The 20295-nt window shown below is 29.8% G+C and overlaps 1 protein-coding gene across 11 annotated transcripts in view; it reads right to left on the reverse strand.

The window, feature by feature from the left end:
- LOC106683910 (trafficking kinesin-binding protein 1) overlaps positions 1–20295 on the reverse strand; it is a 173972-nt gene that overhangs the window by 94035 nt on the left and 59642 nt on the right. For 8 of the 11 annotated variants that reach the window (XR_001343619.3, XR_001343620.3, XR_001343616.3 and 5 more), the window contains one exon: positions 6418–6493. Coding sequence is in view for 5 of the 11 variants with exons in the window: in XM_014425660.3 (XP_014281146.1) it covers positions 6418–6493 (76 nt within the window). In the remaining 6 variants the exon portion in view is untranslated. Of the gene's footprint in view, positions 1–362; positions 1208–2830; positions 3563–6417; positions 6494–16527; positions 16552–20295 lie in introns of those variants that run through there. The other 3 variants (XR_010843148.1, XM_014425662.2, XM_014425663.2) reach the window with 3 other exon arrangements.

Consider the following 20295-nt stretch of genomic DNA (forward strand, 5'->3'; position numbering starts at 1 on the left):
AAAGAAATAGCCCTTTTATGACTTCTAGACTTTATTTCAACATAACAATGTTTTGGGCAATTCACACACTATCCGGTTCATTGTTTTTAAATAATATGATAAACATATGTCGACAAACATTGAAACAAATTTTCATACACATAATCTGGAGTGCAAGTTAAAAATGTTTGTTGTTTTTCAATTATCTAGTGAAAAGCGTTTTGCCTAATTTCTCATAACAATATAATAATTGAAATGGCATTCTTTATTTATTTCAAATAAAAAAGCAATTATTGATAACACAATTAAAATTTAAAAAATTGGATATTTAGATTAATATTTTGTAAATTATTGGTAAAGAGTATTTAAAAAATAAGCCATACATGTTTTACTTTGATGGAACATCAGCAAATAAAGCAGACCTTTAAGCCTCAGTCGATTCCATTATTGGATATGAATTGCCTTCATCAAGAAATGTTTTATTTTTAATTTAATGCTAACACTCTAAATCACACCTGAACACAATCACTACACAATAGCAGAGCGACAGTCCAGCACTGACTAAACTAACATTTTCCTGTCAGATATTTTATCTCTGATACAAGATAACAAAGGCATCTGATTACCCTGACCTTTAGCATGGCGGAGGAGAGAAGTGTATTTTGCTAGATGATAATGATCTTGACACTACAGAAATTTCTCTAATAACTAATGTTTTCCAATGAGACAAAGAATATTTGTACAAAAACTCACTACAGTAAAGATGTATTAATTTAAAAACTCACAAAAATTGTAAAGGTGTTGTATTAATTTAAGGCTATGTCTAACCAATTGCATCAGGAATAACAAATGGAGTCAATAGAGGATAATATAAAAAAGACGATTCATGAAGTTCCACTCCCAGTTACCGACAGTTAAAGGATCAGTGACTTATAACTTGGGAAATCCAACCTCAACCTGAAGCCTGAAGCCCAGGCTGCTGCAGGAAATCCGGTTATAAATATTATATTTATAAATTCTATTATTGACATTACTTCTCTTTTATTTATTTGTTTTCTCTTCGTCCTTTTTTAAAATTAATTATTTTTTTCCATTAGAGGGCAATTGTTTGTTATATTAAGTCTATGTGTGTTGTTATTAACCTTACTTCTCTCTCTTATTAAGATTTGTTATTTTTATCTATTTATTTTATCTTAATTTTTATTTATTTATAACATTGTATATAGTGTTAGAGGTGTCTTTTCCATGAGACTATAACCCCCTTAAATCAACTGTTAAAAAAAAAAAAATTTGACTTATATTAACCATGTAAGGCCCACCAGACCAATCTGGTATTAATTAAATAAATAAAAAGGCCAGGTCAATGTTGTAATTCAATCCTTATTTCACTTTAACAGAAGGAATTAAGGAACTGTTTTTCTTTTATATTTACTTTTTCTAAATAGAATAATAAAGAAATAATGGATCAAGATTAAGAAATTTTTAAATAATAAGTGATTCATTTTCTTATCAGAAAATGAGAATAAAAAAAAATACATTTTCATTAAACTACTAAGAGAAAAAGATCTTTAGATAGACTAATAAGTTCCGTTCCCAGCTTAAGTTATTCTTAAGGCCATGAATTACCTTTTTCCTTCCAATAAGATCTATTTATCTTGTCAGAAGAAGATAATTGACCGATTTTTCTCCAACTAAGGGTACCCACTTTATGAGGTTGGATGGAACTTGGAAGGCTTCCGGAACCAACAAGGCTGACGTCTACAGTGTAACGGAAAATAATTATCTGCCACAGCCGGATTCTGAACCCAGGTCCTTGAAGTTGGTAGCACAGTGTTTTTATTTACTGAGCTACACTACTCCCCGGTTAACTAACACAAAAAAACCAGATATATTGCATATTGCAATATTTTACATTAAAATGAATGAAACTTTAAAAAAAAAAATCCTGAGTGACTTGTCATAAAATCAACAAATAATAACTGCAAAATTAAGAAATCGATAAGATACCACTAAGAAATAAATTATGGACAATTAATCTGTCTATTTGAGGAGAAGATGGTCAGGAGGCGCGGTCATTAAATAAACAAGAAATACTTATTTGTACCGATGTTTCGATCTGAATTTCATCAATCAAGTTCTAGTCTTCTCTCTAGTCAGAATCTCTGCCTGAGCTTCCTAATAAAGACTTGGAATTCAGGTCAAAACGTCGGCACAAATAAATATTTTTTGTTTATTTAATGACCGCACCCCCAGACCATCTTCTCCTCAAATAGAGTGATTAATTTTCCATAATTTATTTCTTAGTGGTATCTTATCGATATGAACAAATAATATTTTTTGTTTATTTGTTGACCGCACTTCTCCCCTGAGTAATCTTCTCCTCATATCAATGTTCACCTATTAACACCTCATTATAATCTCTCTAATATATAAAAAGGTTTATAGTGATCATGTAATATTTTATTTTACAAATATGGTGTATAAGTTACATAAAAGATAAATTACAGCAATACAATTTGAGCAACGAGCAGAACAATTAAATGGACAATTATATAATTTGCAAAATGGAGGCTGGTTGGTAAAATTGGGGGTACTCCCTAGTAAAACAAAAAATAGTAATCCCTTGAGTTTCTTGAATACTAAGTAATAAAATAAAAAATAAATCTGTATCATTACATCCCATGAAGGGTCAGGGGTACAGCACTTTGTAAGGAAATACTTTCACTGGACCAATGGTTGTGCAATGAGGTGATTTATGAAGTAATAACAAATACAAATTATAAAACATATTTGAAAATTAAATACTACAAACTTGTGACTCAATAAGCCTGTTGCTATGGATACCCCCTACCTTGACTCCAGCTATCCAAAATCTCCTCTTCTTGCTGCAACTTCCTTCTCTTTCTCAGCCTCTTGCGGAGGGTCTGGTCCGACCAAGGGAACATTGCACTGTTCAGCGAATCGGGATCAGTGTCTCTCTCTACCGGGCACTTTCATCATTAGTCACTTCATCATCATAACACAGTAAACTGTCTATTCACTATTGAGCCGCACCATCAACCTTATTAGCTGTCACTCCTAATAACCCTCCTTACCGATAATGACAATAAGCAAGACAAGCAAACTGATCAAAGCTAGTGCAGAGAAATGTCATCATGAGGTGTGTAAATAAACCAGTAATGCTTTTTGGCCAAATAAACGATGGGAAATAAAGTACAATGAAGCTATAAAGGAAGGAAGAGATGAATGGGAGATACTGGGGAATATAAAGGCTCAGCTGATGAGAGACAAGATGTGTAGAAAATAGAAAAGAGGAAAATTGGCAGCGGTCCAGAGGGCGACGAGGTGGGGGCAGATGTGCGTAGCCAGGGTGCACTCACCAAAACTACTATTAATACTCTATTTAGCCTAATACCCGACGGCATAATGGCAACCCCATCATTTACCTCCTGTTTCTTGGCCAAGTAGCTAATTCATGGTGCCACATCCGCAGTCGGGCTGCCAGAAATGCTCATCCTTACACTATAATGTTTATATAGAGATACTATAATGATGTAATCCTGTAAAGTGAATGATGTTTTTTATATTTTTTTATGAATCTTCTTATATTTAACTATTCATTGACTAACTTTTGTTTTTATTAGTTATAAACGTGTCTGAAATAAGATATTTTAACTGAGATAATTTTGCTTTTATTTTATTTTATTTATTTTTTTAAAAATATATTTTTATGTTGTTGATACTAAGGAAATAGTGAAAATGGAAGAGAATATAATCCTGGACTCCCTGGAATCACCATCACATGCATGATATATAAATTATTATTATGATATATAATTTTATAAATTATATAAAAAAAAAAAGTAAAAAGGATGACAAAAACAAAAATGAAAATATAGAAAAAGAACAATATTAAAGAACTAAAATAATAAGAAAAAAATCATGTAATATTATGTATTTTAATATTTAATCTCTATGCCTTTGTAATATAATAATAATAAGGTGGTCCAACTGGATTTAGTTGGCTGTGTGTAAAGCAGATCAATGCAGTTAGGGACCACTGCTTTTTGAATAAAGTGTTTCTCTCTACCTTAGTGATTAACCATTAGTTTAATATCTCAGTATTTTTCAAAATGTTTCAATTTACTTATAGTTGATCAGGAAATTTTTAGTTGTTTCGTATTTTTATTCTTTTTTTTAGTTGCTTGTTAATTAATAATTTAAAATAAGTTGACAATCTGTAATTAATTGTTTTATTTTTTTCTTTTTGTTTTTTATATTTTCAACATTATTGATTTCTACAAAAAGAAACTGTTATAGATTGTAATTTTAGCTAGTTATATTTTAAATAGTACTATTTTATTATCTTTGATTTATTAAACTTAAATACCAAGAGGATTTTTTTTTATTTGCTTTTTGTGGTTAGTTAATTAATTTACTTTAATTAGGTTACTATAATTGTATTCATGTGATAATATTATGTTTTTATAAAGTTGATAATAATATTTTGATTTATGACAAGAGTGTTTTTAATTATAATAATGTAAAATGTTTTTTGAATAATTGTAATTTAACTAAGTGATGTAAGTAAATATTTTTTTTTTTAATTGTGGGCATTACTTAATATATGATTTTAGGCATTGGATTTAAAAATGGACATTTTTTTTTAATTGCATCATTGATTTTAATACATAAGCTTAGTTGACGAAGCCCAGCAAAGTGGGGCATAACGTTGGTTAACAATAAATAGTTTTTTGCTACTATTTTGAAACCTTTGTTGACCTCACCCAGACTTTCTTCCAATTAAAAATATACATTTCTATGAGACAACTAAACTATTAAACTTAAGAGAAAATTAATGGAGAAAATATTTCGAGATTAGGAAATGGAAAATATGCACTGAAAATGTACCTTATCTGTGTATTTACATTATATCAATTCAAAATAAGAAGCAAAGCATTATAGCACATGATAGAGTATTTGCTAATTGTGTGGGCATTGTAAAATATTATTGAATGCACTTATCTAGTACACTCTGAGTTATAGCTGAGTATTAAATTAATTAATTAATAGTTTTAGTAGTTAATTAAATTCAGAAGACTTGTGAAGAAAGAAAAATTTAAGCCATCTATGTTTCAAAAATCATGAAATAAAGCATAAAAATGAGAAAAATAGTTTTATTAATACTGGTCCAAATTACTAATTATTAATTTAATTTTTTTAATTATTAACACTATTTTAAAATTAATACAATAAAAAATTTAACAAACATAAATAACAAAATAAGTACATATACATAGTTTAAACATTGAGTTAGTTAGTTAAAGTCTTAAACTTTTTTGAGCTATGATTTAAAAAATATAAAATATAAAAACATATAAGTTTCAAAGCATATATGATAACTTTCAAGAAAAGTACAAAAGAAATAATTCAAAATTTCAATTAGTTTACATTCATAAAATAGGAAATCAGTCAGACATAAATATAAAAATATATGAGAAAATTAGAACAAAAAATTTGAAAAAAAAATTGTTCTCTTTGGGTAGTATAACATTCTATCATATACAAATAGAAATTGGTATTTAGAGATAAGAAAGCACATTCACACCATATTTACAAAGATATATAAATTAAGTAGTAAGAATATAATACATAATTAAATTAATTAAAGCATATTAGCAGAAAAGTAATAAGAGATATTTAATAAAATTTATAATTATTATTAATCTTTATTTTGCAATTTTTTTGGGAGTTAGTGTAAGTTAGTGATTCATTTGAACACCTCTGCATAGGATTAGCAGGAATTCAGGAATGAAGGCACTCCTGACACAGAAAATACACCTAGTGTATCAGATTCCTGCTCCAGAGACATTTCAGTCTTCTTGTTGGATTTAATAGTAGCGTGTCAGTCAGTAATGTACCAGCTGGTTGGGGTGTCCAGCGAGTGTTTCTTTTAAGACAAAAGTTTTGTACTGTATTTTATTATGTCAATAACAGATAGTATGTTCAAGTCCTTGTGTAATGATTTGTTTTTTATATAAAATGGACTATGACTGAATTCAGAGGAATTTCGACTGAAAGATCTGAATGGTTTGAAGGTGGGATTTTTTCCCATCAGGAGATCCACACCTAAGTGGTGTAAGTCCAAATCGGTCTAAACATCATGTTGTATATTTTAAGTTTGTTTGTAAGTGATAATTTGTTTTTATGATGTAATAATCGTCGAAGTAAAGAAAGTCGGTGATTCAGTATTTTTTCAATGTTGTCACGTGTGATTTTCAGGTCAGTCATCTGTCCATCGTATGTCGCAAGTATTTTGCTTCTGTTAGTTTAGTTAACAGGATATTGTACAGTGTTAGTTGAGGGCATTCTAAATCTATAAGTGTAAATGTAACCTGATTTGATATAATAAAATAAGTGAAAAGATGGATTAATTACCTGTGATGGTTTGTGCGTCGAGGGTAAGGGCTGTAGGACGAGCATTCTGCTTGTCCGCCAGCTTGGAAGGAACAGGCTGAAAAAATAAATGCAATTAATACATTAACTACCTTTATTAAATTATTAGAGAAGAGTAATAAAAATAATGAGGCAACAATTAAGGAATTACAGAAAAAATTCTCTTAAGGGGCACACCTCTTCAGCAGGCACCCTTTTAACATAGAGTGTCATTAAGATTCTGCCCAACTAGGTACAAATTTAATGCATATCAACCCTTCTAAAATGGAAACCCTCCACTTCGGACATAAAAACCAATTATATTCCGTGTCAGGAATTTTTATTCCTCTACAGCGAATAAAAGTCATTTAATATGTACCTAAAAACTCATGATTCTAGAACTACATTTGTGGGTCATTTATTTAGGGAAAAGTACATACCTAATACTGTGTTTTGACTATTAGAACATTTATATTTATATTAAATAAGAAGTATGTATAACATATTTTCCGCAATTAAGTATGTAGATAGAGATTAATTGTTATGTCAAATTACTGAGAAAAAATAAGCAATTTAAAAATAAAATTTCGTATCATAATAAATAAAAAGAAGGCCAACGGATTTGTTTTTTTCTTTTATTTACTAATAAGCTCTCATGCAAATAAAAATAATAAAACGATTGATTTTAGTTGTTATTTTTATCGAACACGAGAAGTTTATATAGACAATAAAATTGTAGGAAGATAGTTTGGGTGGCGGTCAATCAATAAAGGCCCAAAATAGTAGAAAATACTATTTAATGTTAACCAACATTAAAAATGTTTCAATCAGGATCAGCCCTGACGAAGCCCTGCAAAGTTGGACAAAACGTTGGTTAACAATAAACAGTTCTTTTCTTTTACTATTTTGATTTATTTATTGACCACTACCTGAACTATCTTTCTACAATATACTTCATATGGTTAGGTATCTTCTTCCAATAAGAAAATGAAATATATTTATCACTTAACCTACGGTATAGTACATCTAAGATGACTTTGCCTATGGGTAACAGAGGGAGAAACGTGCGCAGGGGCAAACTCATAGTAGAAGTACTATAACTTATATATTCGCTTAACTTCATAAGACCAAAAACATTTTTATACTACAAAAAAAAATAATAAATAAACGCAACATAAAAAAATTACATATCCTAAAAAATTATGGTTTAGTAAAGATATCACAAGAATGATATATTTAATTATTTATTTTTTCATATACTAAAAAAAAAAAGTTTTTTTCGGATTTCGATCACAGAGCTTAAGCAACGATAACTCGATTATTACATTTTTTTTTTTTTTAAATTTACACCTTCTTAACGGAAACCTACGTATAACGGACAAAACAATGTTCTCTGTTTACTGTAAAAATTGAAAAAAATGTTTTTAAAACTAATAAAGCAAGACATGACAATAATAATAATGTAATGAAAGTTTTCAATTAGCTCATATTGATAATTTTCCTCACAAGTTAAATGATCAACTAGACACTCAGCAGCCAAATATTCACTTACTTTAAGCATGTATAATAAATTACTTTAATAAAAACTTAAAAGTAAACAATAACATGAAGTTTTGGAAGGAAAGGTTATAAAACATGTTGCTCAGAAAATCCGCTAGGAGTTTAAATACTCTTATGTATTTAACACATGAGTTTAAATAGGGCTGCTCATAATCCTATAGTTATAACATCTAACATGGTAAAACGTTTTACATTTAACACATCACAAATACCTTGTCGCAAGTGTTGGTTCATATTAAACATATAAAATTGTTTAGTCAGCGTGCAATAGATATTTAAAATTAAAAACTTTAAACTCGGTCAGTAAATGGATGGGCTATCGTTGTTCCATCACTAACATCGGCTGGATAATAAAATGTTACGAGAATCCTAAGCCACCTGTTGAAGTAATTCAGGAATAATGTCTAGTAGTGATTACCTTAAACTGTATACCCTAATTGGATGATCATATCCAATTACAAGACGTTAAGATGCCCACTAGAAGGATTGGAAAGTACATTGCTTTAAGGAAAGTTAGCCGGAGGGAAAATCACAAAGATAGTAAACGATCAGAAATCGAAAGAAAGCCATAATCGATAGATCTTAAGCAATGTGTTAACTGCTCGTGAACGAGCTGTGACGTTTGACTTAGGGGCAGATTATGACAGTTAATAGGTTTGTTCATGTTGATGAGTTAAATGTAAAATGTTTTACCATGTTAAATTTTATAAGTATAACATTGTGAGCAGCCCTATTTAAAGTCATGTTAAATGTTAAATGTTAAATGCATAAGAGCTCCTAGCGGATTTTCTGAGCAACATGTTTTATAACTTTTCCTTCCAAAACTCATGTTATTGTTTACTTCTAAGTTTTGATTAAAGTAATTTATTACAACATGCCTAAAATAAGTGAAAAGTAGAAGTTTAAAAGTTTGGCTACTGATTATATTTTTTAAAAAGTCCAAAACACAAGACAAAAGAAAAAAAACAAAACACAAACTACGTGTAAGTAACCTAACACGACAACAAATAAAATTGTGATAACCTCAGCTAGTCTGTTTCGTGACGCCATTCTCCATTTAGCAGACCTAGTAACAGACTCTCAACCATGTTAAATGTTATATTGTTTTAACATGGTAAAAGAAGGAAATATTTCTCCATTTAACATGTTAAACTAAAGATAATGAACACCCCTAATATACTATAAAAAACAAAAATAAATAAATAAATTGAAGATTATAGGCAGCAATGACATCCAGAACTCGCGCCCTACCCCACTTCTGCCGAACTTCGTACAGCATAAATGCCAGGGAGGGGGACAAAAAAAGTTAATATCCTATCATTGACTTGTGCCCGTAATTCTGACCAAATCCTCTCCTTGCACCACCGTTGATCTACTAACAGTAGTTCCTTAGAAAGTATTGCACCCATGACCATTCATGGATAGTAGCGGTAGATTTAATTTTTTTTAACCATCATTCACCAACTTGTAAAAAAAAATAGTAAAATACAAAAATTGTGAAGGATATAGTTTATTATTAAATGTTATAGTGCCAAATACCGGTTTAATTTGACTGCGTTAAAACGACTCGGCTATATACCCTACAAACTTTTATAAAATCAATATGAGGCTGTGATATTAAAATTAAGATTATCCAAGATGATGACCCGAAACGTTGGACGAGTAATATGTATTAATAAAGAAAGTTAAGACTATTTGGATAATTTTTATTAGTATTAATAAAAGTACCAGTCTCAAAAAAGATAAAAAAATAGATATAAAGTTAAAACTTATTCATAATCATTTATAATTCGTGAATTACGCACTTAATTCATTCTACAATTAAATATTAATTTCAAACTATGTAATATTATAAATTAACAATACATTACATAAAATTATTACGTACCTCAAGTGAAACTGTTACATGAGATACGAACGGATTATCACTTTGAACCACTTTATACAATGAATAAAAACACGTATAATGATATAAGAACATTTACGTTACCTAACGTAAAGTTGCACCACTAAACATTAAGTCCTCTAAGCATTGGATCGGACTTGACGCATGCGCCGGAGGTCTACCACCTGTGGCTGGAGAAGTCAGGGCCGTATTTAACCAAGTGGAGCACTTCAAGATATAGTGGGTTCTTCAAATTAATTTCTGGTCAACTTCGGGTTATAAACAACGCACTCATAAAATTATTTATTTATTACATGAAAAGTAACAAACATTAAAAAAAATAAATTAAACATGTAACGTGGTATTTTACCTAATTCTTTATCATCAAAATGAATCATTACTTTTTAAAATTCTATTTATATAAGTTAATTAATGATGTGAAGATAGTTGACCGTAGATATTTCGACCTAATTTTCATGTCTTCATCAGGGCTATAAAAACAAAAAGACAACAACTATCACTTTAATTAAATGAAAAATCAGACATTTTTTTAATATGTTATCAATCTACTACTGTCTTTGTCCATAGTTATTAATCAACTAGTTTATATTTTCATTTCATTGTTATATATATTTCCAAATTTTTTAGTCTATTATTTATTTATTTATATATTTTTTTCTCCTGAATGATGGTTGTTGCCTTTTTGTTTTTATAGCCCTGATGAATACCTGAAAATTAGGTAAAAACGTCGGCAAAAATAAATAATTCGTTGGTTTATTTGTATTTTTTTTCTGCTGACCGCACCCCCCTCCATCTTCTCCTCAAATAAGTAAATTAGTTCCTAAAGGCATAAGTGATAATCTGTTCAATCTTTCTTGAAGCAATCCTACTCCTCTTAGTACAAGAGCCCAAGGGCAGAAAAAACTCAGTCATTTCACTCCAATATTTAATTACTTCAATGAAAAGTACGGATAAAAACTAGTCAAAATTGATAAGTCTGCTAAGTACAGGGAGGGGGAATACGAAATGGCAGCTGTTTCAAAACATTAAAAAGAATTAATTTTTCATTCAGAGCTCAATATCTTAAAAACTACCACAAACATTAAAAAACCTTATAGAATATCATTTAAAGTAGAGTAAATTTTCTAAGATATAAACCCTAATAGAGCAATTAACGTCCAATAGTTCTCGAGATACAGTTTTTAAACAAATATAATTTCATTAAATACGTACTGAAAAAAACAGCAGTTAGTTAATTTATTTTGAGAAATCAATATCTCAGGAACTATGTGACGTACAGATGTCTATTAGCACTCAAATTAAAGCTAATTTAATGGACTATAAAGTAGTTTATGACCTTAACTTTCGTAGGAATAGTAGTCTTCATGATATTTGCCAAAATAAATTGATTTATAGTTTGATTAGACAATAAGTTTGATTTATGAAAAACTTTATTTCAGAAACCATTGGACGTACAGATGTCTGTTAGCACTCAAATTAATGCTAGTTAAATTTACTATAAAATAGTTAATAATGTTTATCTTTGTAGTAGTAGTTTTTATGGTATTTGACGAAATAAACTCACAAAATGTTAAATTCTAGTTGTTCGTATAAAATGTTGGATTTTTGAAAAAATATATCTCTAGATCCATAAGACGCACACATGTCTGCCAACACTCAAAATAAAAGAAATTTAACTTACAACAAAGTAGTTTATGACAGTTATCTTCGTAGGGGTAGTAGTTTTTATGATATTCACATATGAATATAAATTTGGCAAATGAAAATATGTCTGAACAACTATAAATCAATTTATTTTAGCAAATTTCATGAAAACTACCACTTCTACGACAATAAACGTCATAAACTACTTTATAGCTCACTAAACTAACTTTAATTTGAGTGCTAATAGACATCTGTACGTCCTAGTTCCTGAGATCTAGATTTTTCAAAATAAATTAACTAACTACTGATATTTCAGTATGTTCCATACAACATTTTTATGAAATCTTGCTTTTTAAAAAGCTATATCTTAGAACTATTGAACGTAAATAGCTCTATTAGGGCTTATATTTTAGCAAATTTACTCTACTTTGAATGATGCTCTCTTAAATTTTCTATTGTTGTTGGTAGTTGTCTTTACAACTATATCTTTATATAGAGCTCTGAATAAAAATTAATCATTTTTAACGTTTTGAAACAGCAGCCATTTTTTATTCTCCCTACCTATACTTGGCTGACTCATCAATTTTGACTAATAATTATATCTAGTTTTTAATTAAGTAATCAAAAATTGGAGTGAAATGACTGAGTTTACAGTGTACTACATCTTAGGAAGCATGAGACCTATAGATCCTATTAGCACTCAAATCAAAACCATTTGAATGTATTTTATAACGTTTATAGGAATAGTAGTTTGTATCATATTGACTCAAATAAATTAATTTAAAGTTCTGAAAAATTTCATGTACAACATTTTTATTCTTATGCGAATATTACCCCTACGTGGAAGATAAGTTTCATATTTATTTTGAGTGCTAGCAGAAATCTGTACCTCTAATGGTTCCAAAGATATATAACATTTTGTATAATTATTTTGTCAAATATCAAAAAAAAAAAAATACTACTCCTACGAAGATAAACTTCATAAACTACTTCATAGCACATTACACTAGCTTTGATTTGAGTGAAAATAGACATCTGTACGTCTCATGATCCCTGAGATAAAGATTTCCCACAATAAATTCACTAACTGCTGATTTTTTCAGTACATATTTAATGAAATTATACTTTTTAAAAAACTGTATCTCCAGAAATGTTGAACCTAAATAGCTCTTATTAGGGGTCATATTTTAGCTAACTTACTCTACTTTAAAGGATGTTCTATTAGGTTTTCTAGTGTTGTTGGTAGTTTAAAGATATAGGACTCCGAGTGAAAAATTTAATTATTTTTAAAGTTTTGCCATTTTTTATTCCTTTTAACTATACTTGGCACCCATCAATTTTGACTAGTGGTTACACGTATTTTTCATTCAATTAAAAATCGGGATGAAATAACTGTTTTTGTTTTTTTTCAAGTTTTTGTTATTTTCAGAAGAACAAGAACCTAACCTTAAAAACAACTTCCCTACAAGGACAGAAGCTTGAATGACCTCCCTCAATTTGCACTATTTGTGTCCTTCACTAACGCATATGCACTAATACAAATGAAAAAGAAAATAACAAATAGTGCGAATACTAAAGAAAAAGATTAGACTTTAAAAAAAATCGAAAATTAATAAAAATAATTAATTACTCGTTAAAAAAATTTATAGCGAAAATAAGTAGTAAGTGAAGTTGGTAATGATTTGATCAAGAGTCCAATGCATCGAAATGCATAATACATATTGCGTAAAATTGTTGCTTTTTTTTTGTTAATTTTATTTTTTCTTTAGTTTTTTATTTGTATTAGGAGTATTAATGATCTTTAGTTTAACATGTCCACATTCCTGCTAAACTCCAATAATTTCTGCCGACTCTGCAAAGACCCGAGAGGACGGGCGTTATCGTGATGGAATGAATTTATACATAACAAATAAAATAAAGACATTAAGCAATAGAATATATCGGATGAAGCGGGACTGAATCACAGGAAGATCTAGGATCAAGGCCACCACAGCCCGCAGTAATATATGACCCTAACCCAACCTGAGGTTAAGCAACGGTCTGGGTTCAAGTTTGAAGTAACGAGGGCAGGTCAGTGTGACTGACCTGAGGATTAGATAAATAATAACGGCTCAATTCCAAAATTTAGCAGATGATTAATGACTAACCGAATCAACCATATCCCAAATCGATGATAATGAATCTGTTTCAATTTAATCTCAAATTTTCTATGAATCTCGATAACAGATTTTTATTCACTAAATGACCATATCTACCTGCAGTTTTTCTTAATTCCACTTAATGACTTAATAAATATACTTAGATCCTAATTTTTATTGTAATATTATATCATTTCGTTTTATTATATCCTTTAGTTGCTCTTTAGCTTTAATGCTCCTTTCTTTTTTTTTTTATTCTTAATGTTACATTACATGTTATATATTTTATATATTATTGCATGTTGCATAATATTATATTTTTTAAATATATATATATAGTTGACCGTATAAAATATGACGATGGTCAGGGTTGCGGCCAAAAAGTAAAAAAATAGTTTTATTGTCTGAGGTTTTGCCCCACTTTGCTGTTCAAGACAATAGGTTAAACTGTTTTAACTGTAAAAGCTGTTTAACCTATTGTCTTGAACAACCCTGATGAAACCCCGCAGAGTGGGGCAAAACGTCGGGCAATAAATAGTTGGAAAGCATTTTGTTCCTTCTTGACCGTAACCATTACCATCTTCTTCATATTATATTTTTAATCATAATTATTTTAATCTAATTTTGGGAGTAGAAGTATACGAATTCTTATAATCATTTAGAAGTCGAGGATTCATTGAAATGTATGTCTTTCATGGCAAATTCCAGAATCTAATGCTAAAATAGATATTTCAATTTTACCTTTGAAGACTAAATTCAATTTCAGTTATCAATTCAAGTTCACTAAATCCTAGTTAATATTGATAAGATTATTATATAGCTATCGGCGCGAGATATCCGTAGATTTTATTGTTGTGTTTTGTCGCTAAAAGGATGGGAGTCTTCCCAATAAGATTATAGCAGATTAAACACTGATGAACAATTTCGTGAAAAAATAACTGAATTAGTGATGACTATTGAAATACTGAGAAGGTTGTGCCACGACGAAACATAATTAAATATAGATAATCATTTAATTAATATTATTTAGATTAACAATAGTTAATAAATTAACTAGCAGACTACATGGGCGTAAGCAGTATTTCGCCGCGGGGGTGGGGGACAGGTCTCAGCCCATTAAAATACATACGGACATACATACATATATAAATATATTCCATTCCGAACGTTGAGTACAAGGCAATATGCAATTCCGCATCACAAGAAATACCCCACAATTTTATATCTACTTCATAAAATTCATTGATTACTTTTTTTTTTTTTTTACCAATAATCACAATAAATTAATGAAAATGAAACAAATGAATTCAAATTAACAAGGCTTAACTAATGGCTCGCACAATGAACATAAAAGGCACTGTTGCATTTATCTCTGATGATTTTTTTGGACGCCACTTTCTTTCCCTATCATTGTCTTCCTAATTATAGCATGTTTACAGAAAGAAACCATCCATCATATAAATTCACTATTTTCTTGCTTTTTTTTCCTCCGGATCTCAAAAATCTAGGAGGGAGTTCCCTGCGACTCCCCCTTTAGTACAAGAGCCGGGAAGGAAATAATCATCCCAATATTTGATTACTTTAATGAAAACTATCTATAATTACTAGTCGAAATTGATGAGTCTACCAAGTATAGATTGGGGGAATAAGAAATGGCGGCTGTTTTAAAACCCTAAATAAAAATTATTTTTCATTCGGAGCTCTATATTTTTAAAACTACCAAGAACACTAGAAAATATAAAAGAATAATATTTAAAGAAAAGTAAATTTGCTGAAATATGAGCCCTAATAGAGATATTTACATCAAATAGTTCCCGAGATATAGCTTTTTAAATTGAAACATTTCATAACGCATGCAATAAAAAATTCAAGAAGTTAGTATATTTATTTGAAGAAATCTATATCTCAAAAACCATTCGTCGTACAGATGTAAAGCACTAAAATTAAAGCTAGTAAGTAGCAAAACATAGCTGTAATAAATAGTGTAAATGCTAGAACTGAGTGTAGGGAAGGTTACAAATATTGTCGTGATAAATTTTACTGTAGACTGTGATAAATAATTTTAATTTTTAATTTAATTTGAAAATTTGACTAATTAGATAATTAGACATAATCTAAAAATTGCTTACTAACAAAATTATATGATTCCCTAATGGTTTAATGTCTCACAGGGTAATTTGAGGACTGATAAAAATGACCTGGGCAGAATAGGCTGCATGAAGTATTTTTTTAAAAATGTTTTGGTCCTAAAATTGTATGAAGGTATGATAATTTATAAATACTATTGTTATTTGTTTAGAATCATTATAGATAATATGTTTAATAAAAGCTGCTTGTAATAGATTGTCCTTGAGTATGGCCGAATTGTCCGAAACGTCAGACTTATAAATTTGAAAAATATGTATAATTAGACTAAAAATGAATTGAGAAGAAAAAAAAAAAATGTATTCGTGCCAACGTTTCGATCTGAGATTCATGTACGGTCAACTATATTCACCTTATTATGAATCCACGAGGCCAACGACGTGATAACAAACCATCCACATACAAGTCATTACACCAGAAGATACATCATATCTTCTCTCAATGATGGTCGTTATCTCTTTTTGTTTTATTGCCCTGATGAAGACCTGAAACTCAGGTCGAAACGTCGGCACGAATAAATAATCTTTTGTTTATAGCTTTTTTTTTTCTGACCGCACCCCTCGACCATCTTCTCCACTCAGAGATTATTAGTGTTATCGGCAGCGAACGAACCTTGGGATTTGTTAGGTTTTAATAATGTAATTTGCCATGTATCTTTGCATGACAAATTACATTATCTTATATTATTAATTACATTCAACTTTTAATGCATCTAATTACCTTTATTTAATTGCTCTTATCCAGCTGTAACCAGTTCTGCCCCTATCCGCCATTATTGTCTACAATTGCGGGCTATTTAACCACTTCATAGAGGCGGCCTCAGCCTGCAAACAGCACATCACAAGGACACTGCGAGGAAGTGGCTTTGGTCCTGTTAATTAGTAATCAGATAATGACAACCAATAACTACAGGCTTTTGTCGGCCTTAGTTTTATCTAATCCTGTCTCATCTTTTTAAAATACTTCTTCTTTTAAAAAAGCCATTCGGAATAGCACAACACAGCAAGCTATAAAAGGAATTGCAAGAAGATGCAGATCCTTAACCTGACGACACCTTTCTTTTTTTTTTACTAAAAATTCGCATAGCAGTTACTACGTTACGAACTTACGTGATAAATCGGTCCAAAATATATCAATTTTGAGAGATATGAAAATTATTAAACACTAAAAGCAAATTAGAAGTTGACATATCAGTCTCTCGGGCGGTGGTATCAAATGTAGGGCAGGCGTGGGGATTCGAGCGCTATGACGTTCCAGAAAAATTTAAAACGTATTTTTTAATTAGATATAGTGAATTTTATGTCCTATTCCTAATATATATTTTTTAAAATATTTTACTTCATTATATCTAATAACGACGTTTCGGGGGTATCTAATTAAGTATATCTTTTTAATCAGAGTTGAGAACTCCTTATATTTATTGTAGGAAGATAGCCCGGGTGGCGGTCAATAAAGGTATCTAAATAGTAAAAGAAAACTATTTATTGTTAACCAAGGTTTCGATCCACCTTACAGGGCGAAGAAGAGATGACAGAGTGAGTCATAGCCAGGCCAAACGTTGGTTAACATCAAATAGTTTTTCTACAATTTTGATACCTTCAATAATGATAAGTAAGGCAACCATGGAGGGCTGGAGTGGAGGGTTTCATGCCTATCTTTCAACATTTATATTTATGTTGGGATTTATAATCATTAATGTTTCGTTTAATGGACAGCATATTTATAATTAATATTAAAACTAATAAGGAGAACATAAAATGAGATATTAAAGGATATATTTAATCAGATACCTGATAATGGGGTGACAACCACGAAACGTCGTTATTACACGTAATAAAATAAAATATAAAATATAAAAAAATTTAAATTAGGACGAATACATTTCATTCATAAAATCTAATTAAATTAATGAAAATCATACAGTAGAAGATATAACTTTAAGAAGATATTTTTTAATAAAATTACTGCTCTTCCCAATATATACGGCTAATTATATATTAACTCAGGGAACAGGTATTGCCTCGATATACTGGTATACGCTGAAAACTCACTTGAATTATATTTTAAAAGTTCTTGAGATGCCTGGTTTCGGCTTGCCTCATATCCAAGCAAAAGAGGTGATAAAAAAAAGAATTTATCGGAACCGGGAGTGGCAGGAAATATTAAAGAATGTTATGGAGTTAATTTCATGGCAAAAAGGAATCTAGTTTTCCTTTGGACGCTGGAAATAGAAATACCATATTTAGATGATAATTTTGATATGGTATCGATGCGGTCGATTTTCCTGTGTAGAGCGGCATTACATTATGAATTAAAGTGTAAAACCATGGATGATAGTGACAATAACTGCCCGGTATGTACCTCCGAAGAAGAGGAAGATACCATTCACTCCTTAACAACCTGTCACAAATATAGTGACAGAATAGAATATTTTGCCAACGGACCTCCAGAACAATTACTCAGTTTATTAAAAGACTCTAATTGGAGAACTCTTAGCAACTATGTACGACGGGCTACACTGGAAAGAGCTCAGATGGTTAACATGTGAGGGACAAATACCATACCACAGTTTTATAATATTCTTTAAAAATAATACTGTACTGTTGTTTAAAATTATTGACTGTTGAAAATAATAGTTTTTAAAGCATATAACATATTATTATTTTTTTAGAGTGTTGTTAGTAATGTGTTTTATTATAGTTAAAATTGTATTCACTTTATGTCTCAAAACAATCAATATTTCTAATTTATAAGTCCTACGTTTCGGTTGGCCTCAAAGACAATCTTAAGTGTAAATTTACAACTACATCAATTTAAAAAACTTAATGCAGGCTATTTCTCCCAGGTCAATAATTTCAATCAAACTTACCCTATCTTGTAAATTTTTCACATTAATACTAAAACAATCCACTGTTGTGTGTTATATTGTTGTGATAATGTATAATAGTGTAAATTGACTGTGATCAAAAGTTTTAATGTCGATGTGAAGAATTGACATAATACGGTGTTTGACTGAAATTATTGACTTGGGCAGAATAGCCTGCGTAAAGTTTTTAAAAACCGATGTGGTTGTAAATTTTTATTTAAGATTGTCCTTTAGGTTGGCCGAATTGGCCGAAACGTTAGACTTATAAAGAAATACACATTGTTTTGAGACTTAAATTGGATAAAAATTATTTTATTTAAACAAGGCCTGTAAGTTTTTTATTTATATTTAAACAATTATAAATGATAATGACATAGTATATACTCGTATTTATTTGATCCCCATAATGTGCAAGGTAAACCTAAAGGTAAAACTAAAAAGAAACTTGTATGTTTATTGCTGAAATGTAATGATTTACCACCACCTCTTCAATTTCTTTCCTGTTTCAAAAAATTTGTTTTTAAATAATTTATTTATTGTTATTTACAACTGTATAAAAATATATACATCACGTAAATTTGCTGCAAATGATATAATAACATGATACAAACATCTGGAGAATCTATCCATTGATAGAACTCCAAAAACATCTTCTAGAGAAGATCTCGAAGCTATCTTCTTTTCGGACGCCTAGGAAAATTATTAGGTGAGATGAAAGAGAAACCAGGTTCGAAACAAGTGGGTTTGGGTGGTTGGAAAGTTTATAGTAGAAGGATTGGTATCTGGTTCTGGCCACATCGGCGGTCATATAGAACATTGAGGTCCTGATGAATGACTTGATTTGTGACAAAGGAGCATTAAGTATTTTGGACTGTAGGATTGAATTCGGGAGGAATGCGATGGTTTGTTTAGTGAAGCCCCAAAGCTCAACTTCGTAAGCCCAGATAGTTTCGAAATATAAAGTTGAAATGTGTTCTGTCATTTTTTATATATTATATTATTTTTTATTTTAAAATTGATTCCATAATCTTGTTGAATAAAGAAAAATCATTCAATTAAACCTTGAAATATGTAACAATCTTAGTTCATTCAACATTTTACGATATCCCATTAGACTATTCCTATAACTTAACATCATATTAAAGAAAATAACAGTAAAAGAGGTGTTGTGAACTAGAGCAGGCTGTTATTAGCACGGTAATTTAAACTATAATCAAGTTGTAATAGCTTAAATTAGAATACTAAATTCAAAACGGTTTATGAACGTTTAATATTCTCAGTAAGGTATTCAGTAATTTTGATCGTAAAAAAAAAAATTGTACCCTGTGCCATGAAAATATTTATTTAATAATCTGTTATTTCACCCCGGTATTTTATTACTTTGGCGACAGTTTCAAAACGTAAAAAAAAAATAATAATATTTTATTGGAAGCTCCATACCTTTAAAACTACCTACAAAACTAAAAAAAAATACTAAATAAAACATCATTAAAGAAGAGTAAGTTTGCTAAAAATGTGAGCATAAATTTAGCTATTTACGTTCAATAGTTCCGAAAATATAGTTTTTTAAAAAACATATTTGTTTATGAAATATACACCGAAAAATCAGTAGTCAGTGAATT

This window comes from Halyomorpha halys, unplaced genomic scaffold, assembly GCF_000696795.3.
Source record: "Halyomorpha halys isolate HHAL.00 unplaced genomic scaffold, Hhal_1.1 Scaffold527.1, whole genome shotgun sequence".
NCBI lineage: Eukaryota > Metazoa > Arthropoda > Insecta > Hemiptera > Pentatomidae > Halyomorpha > Halyomorpha halys.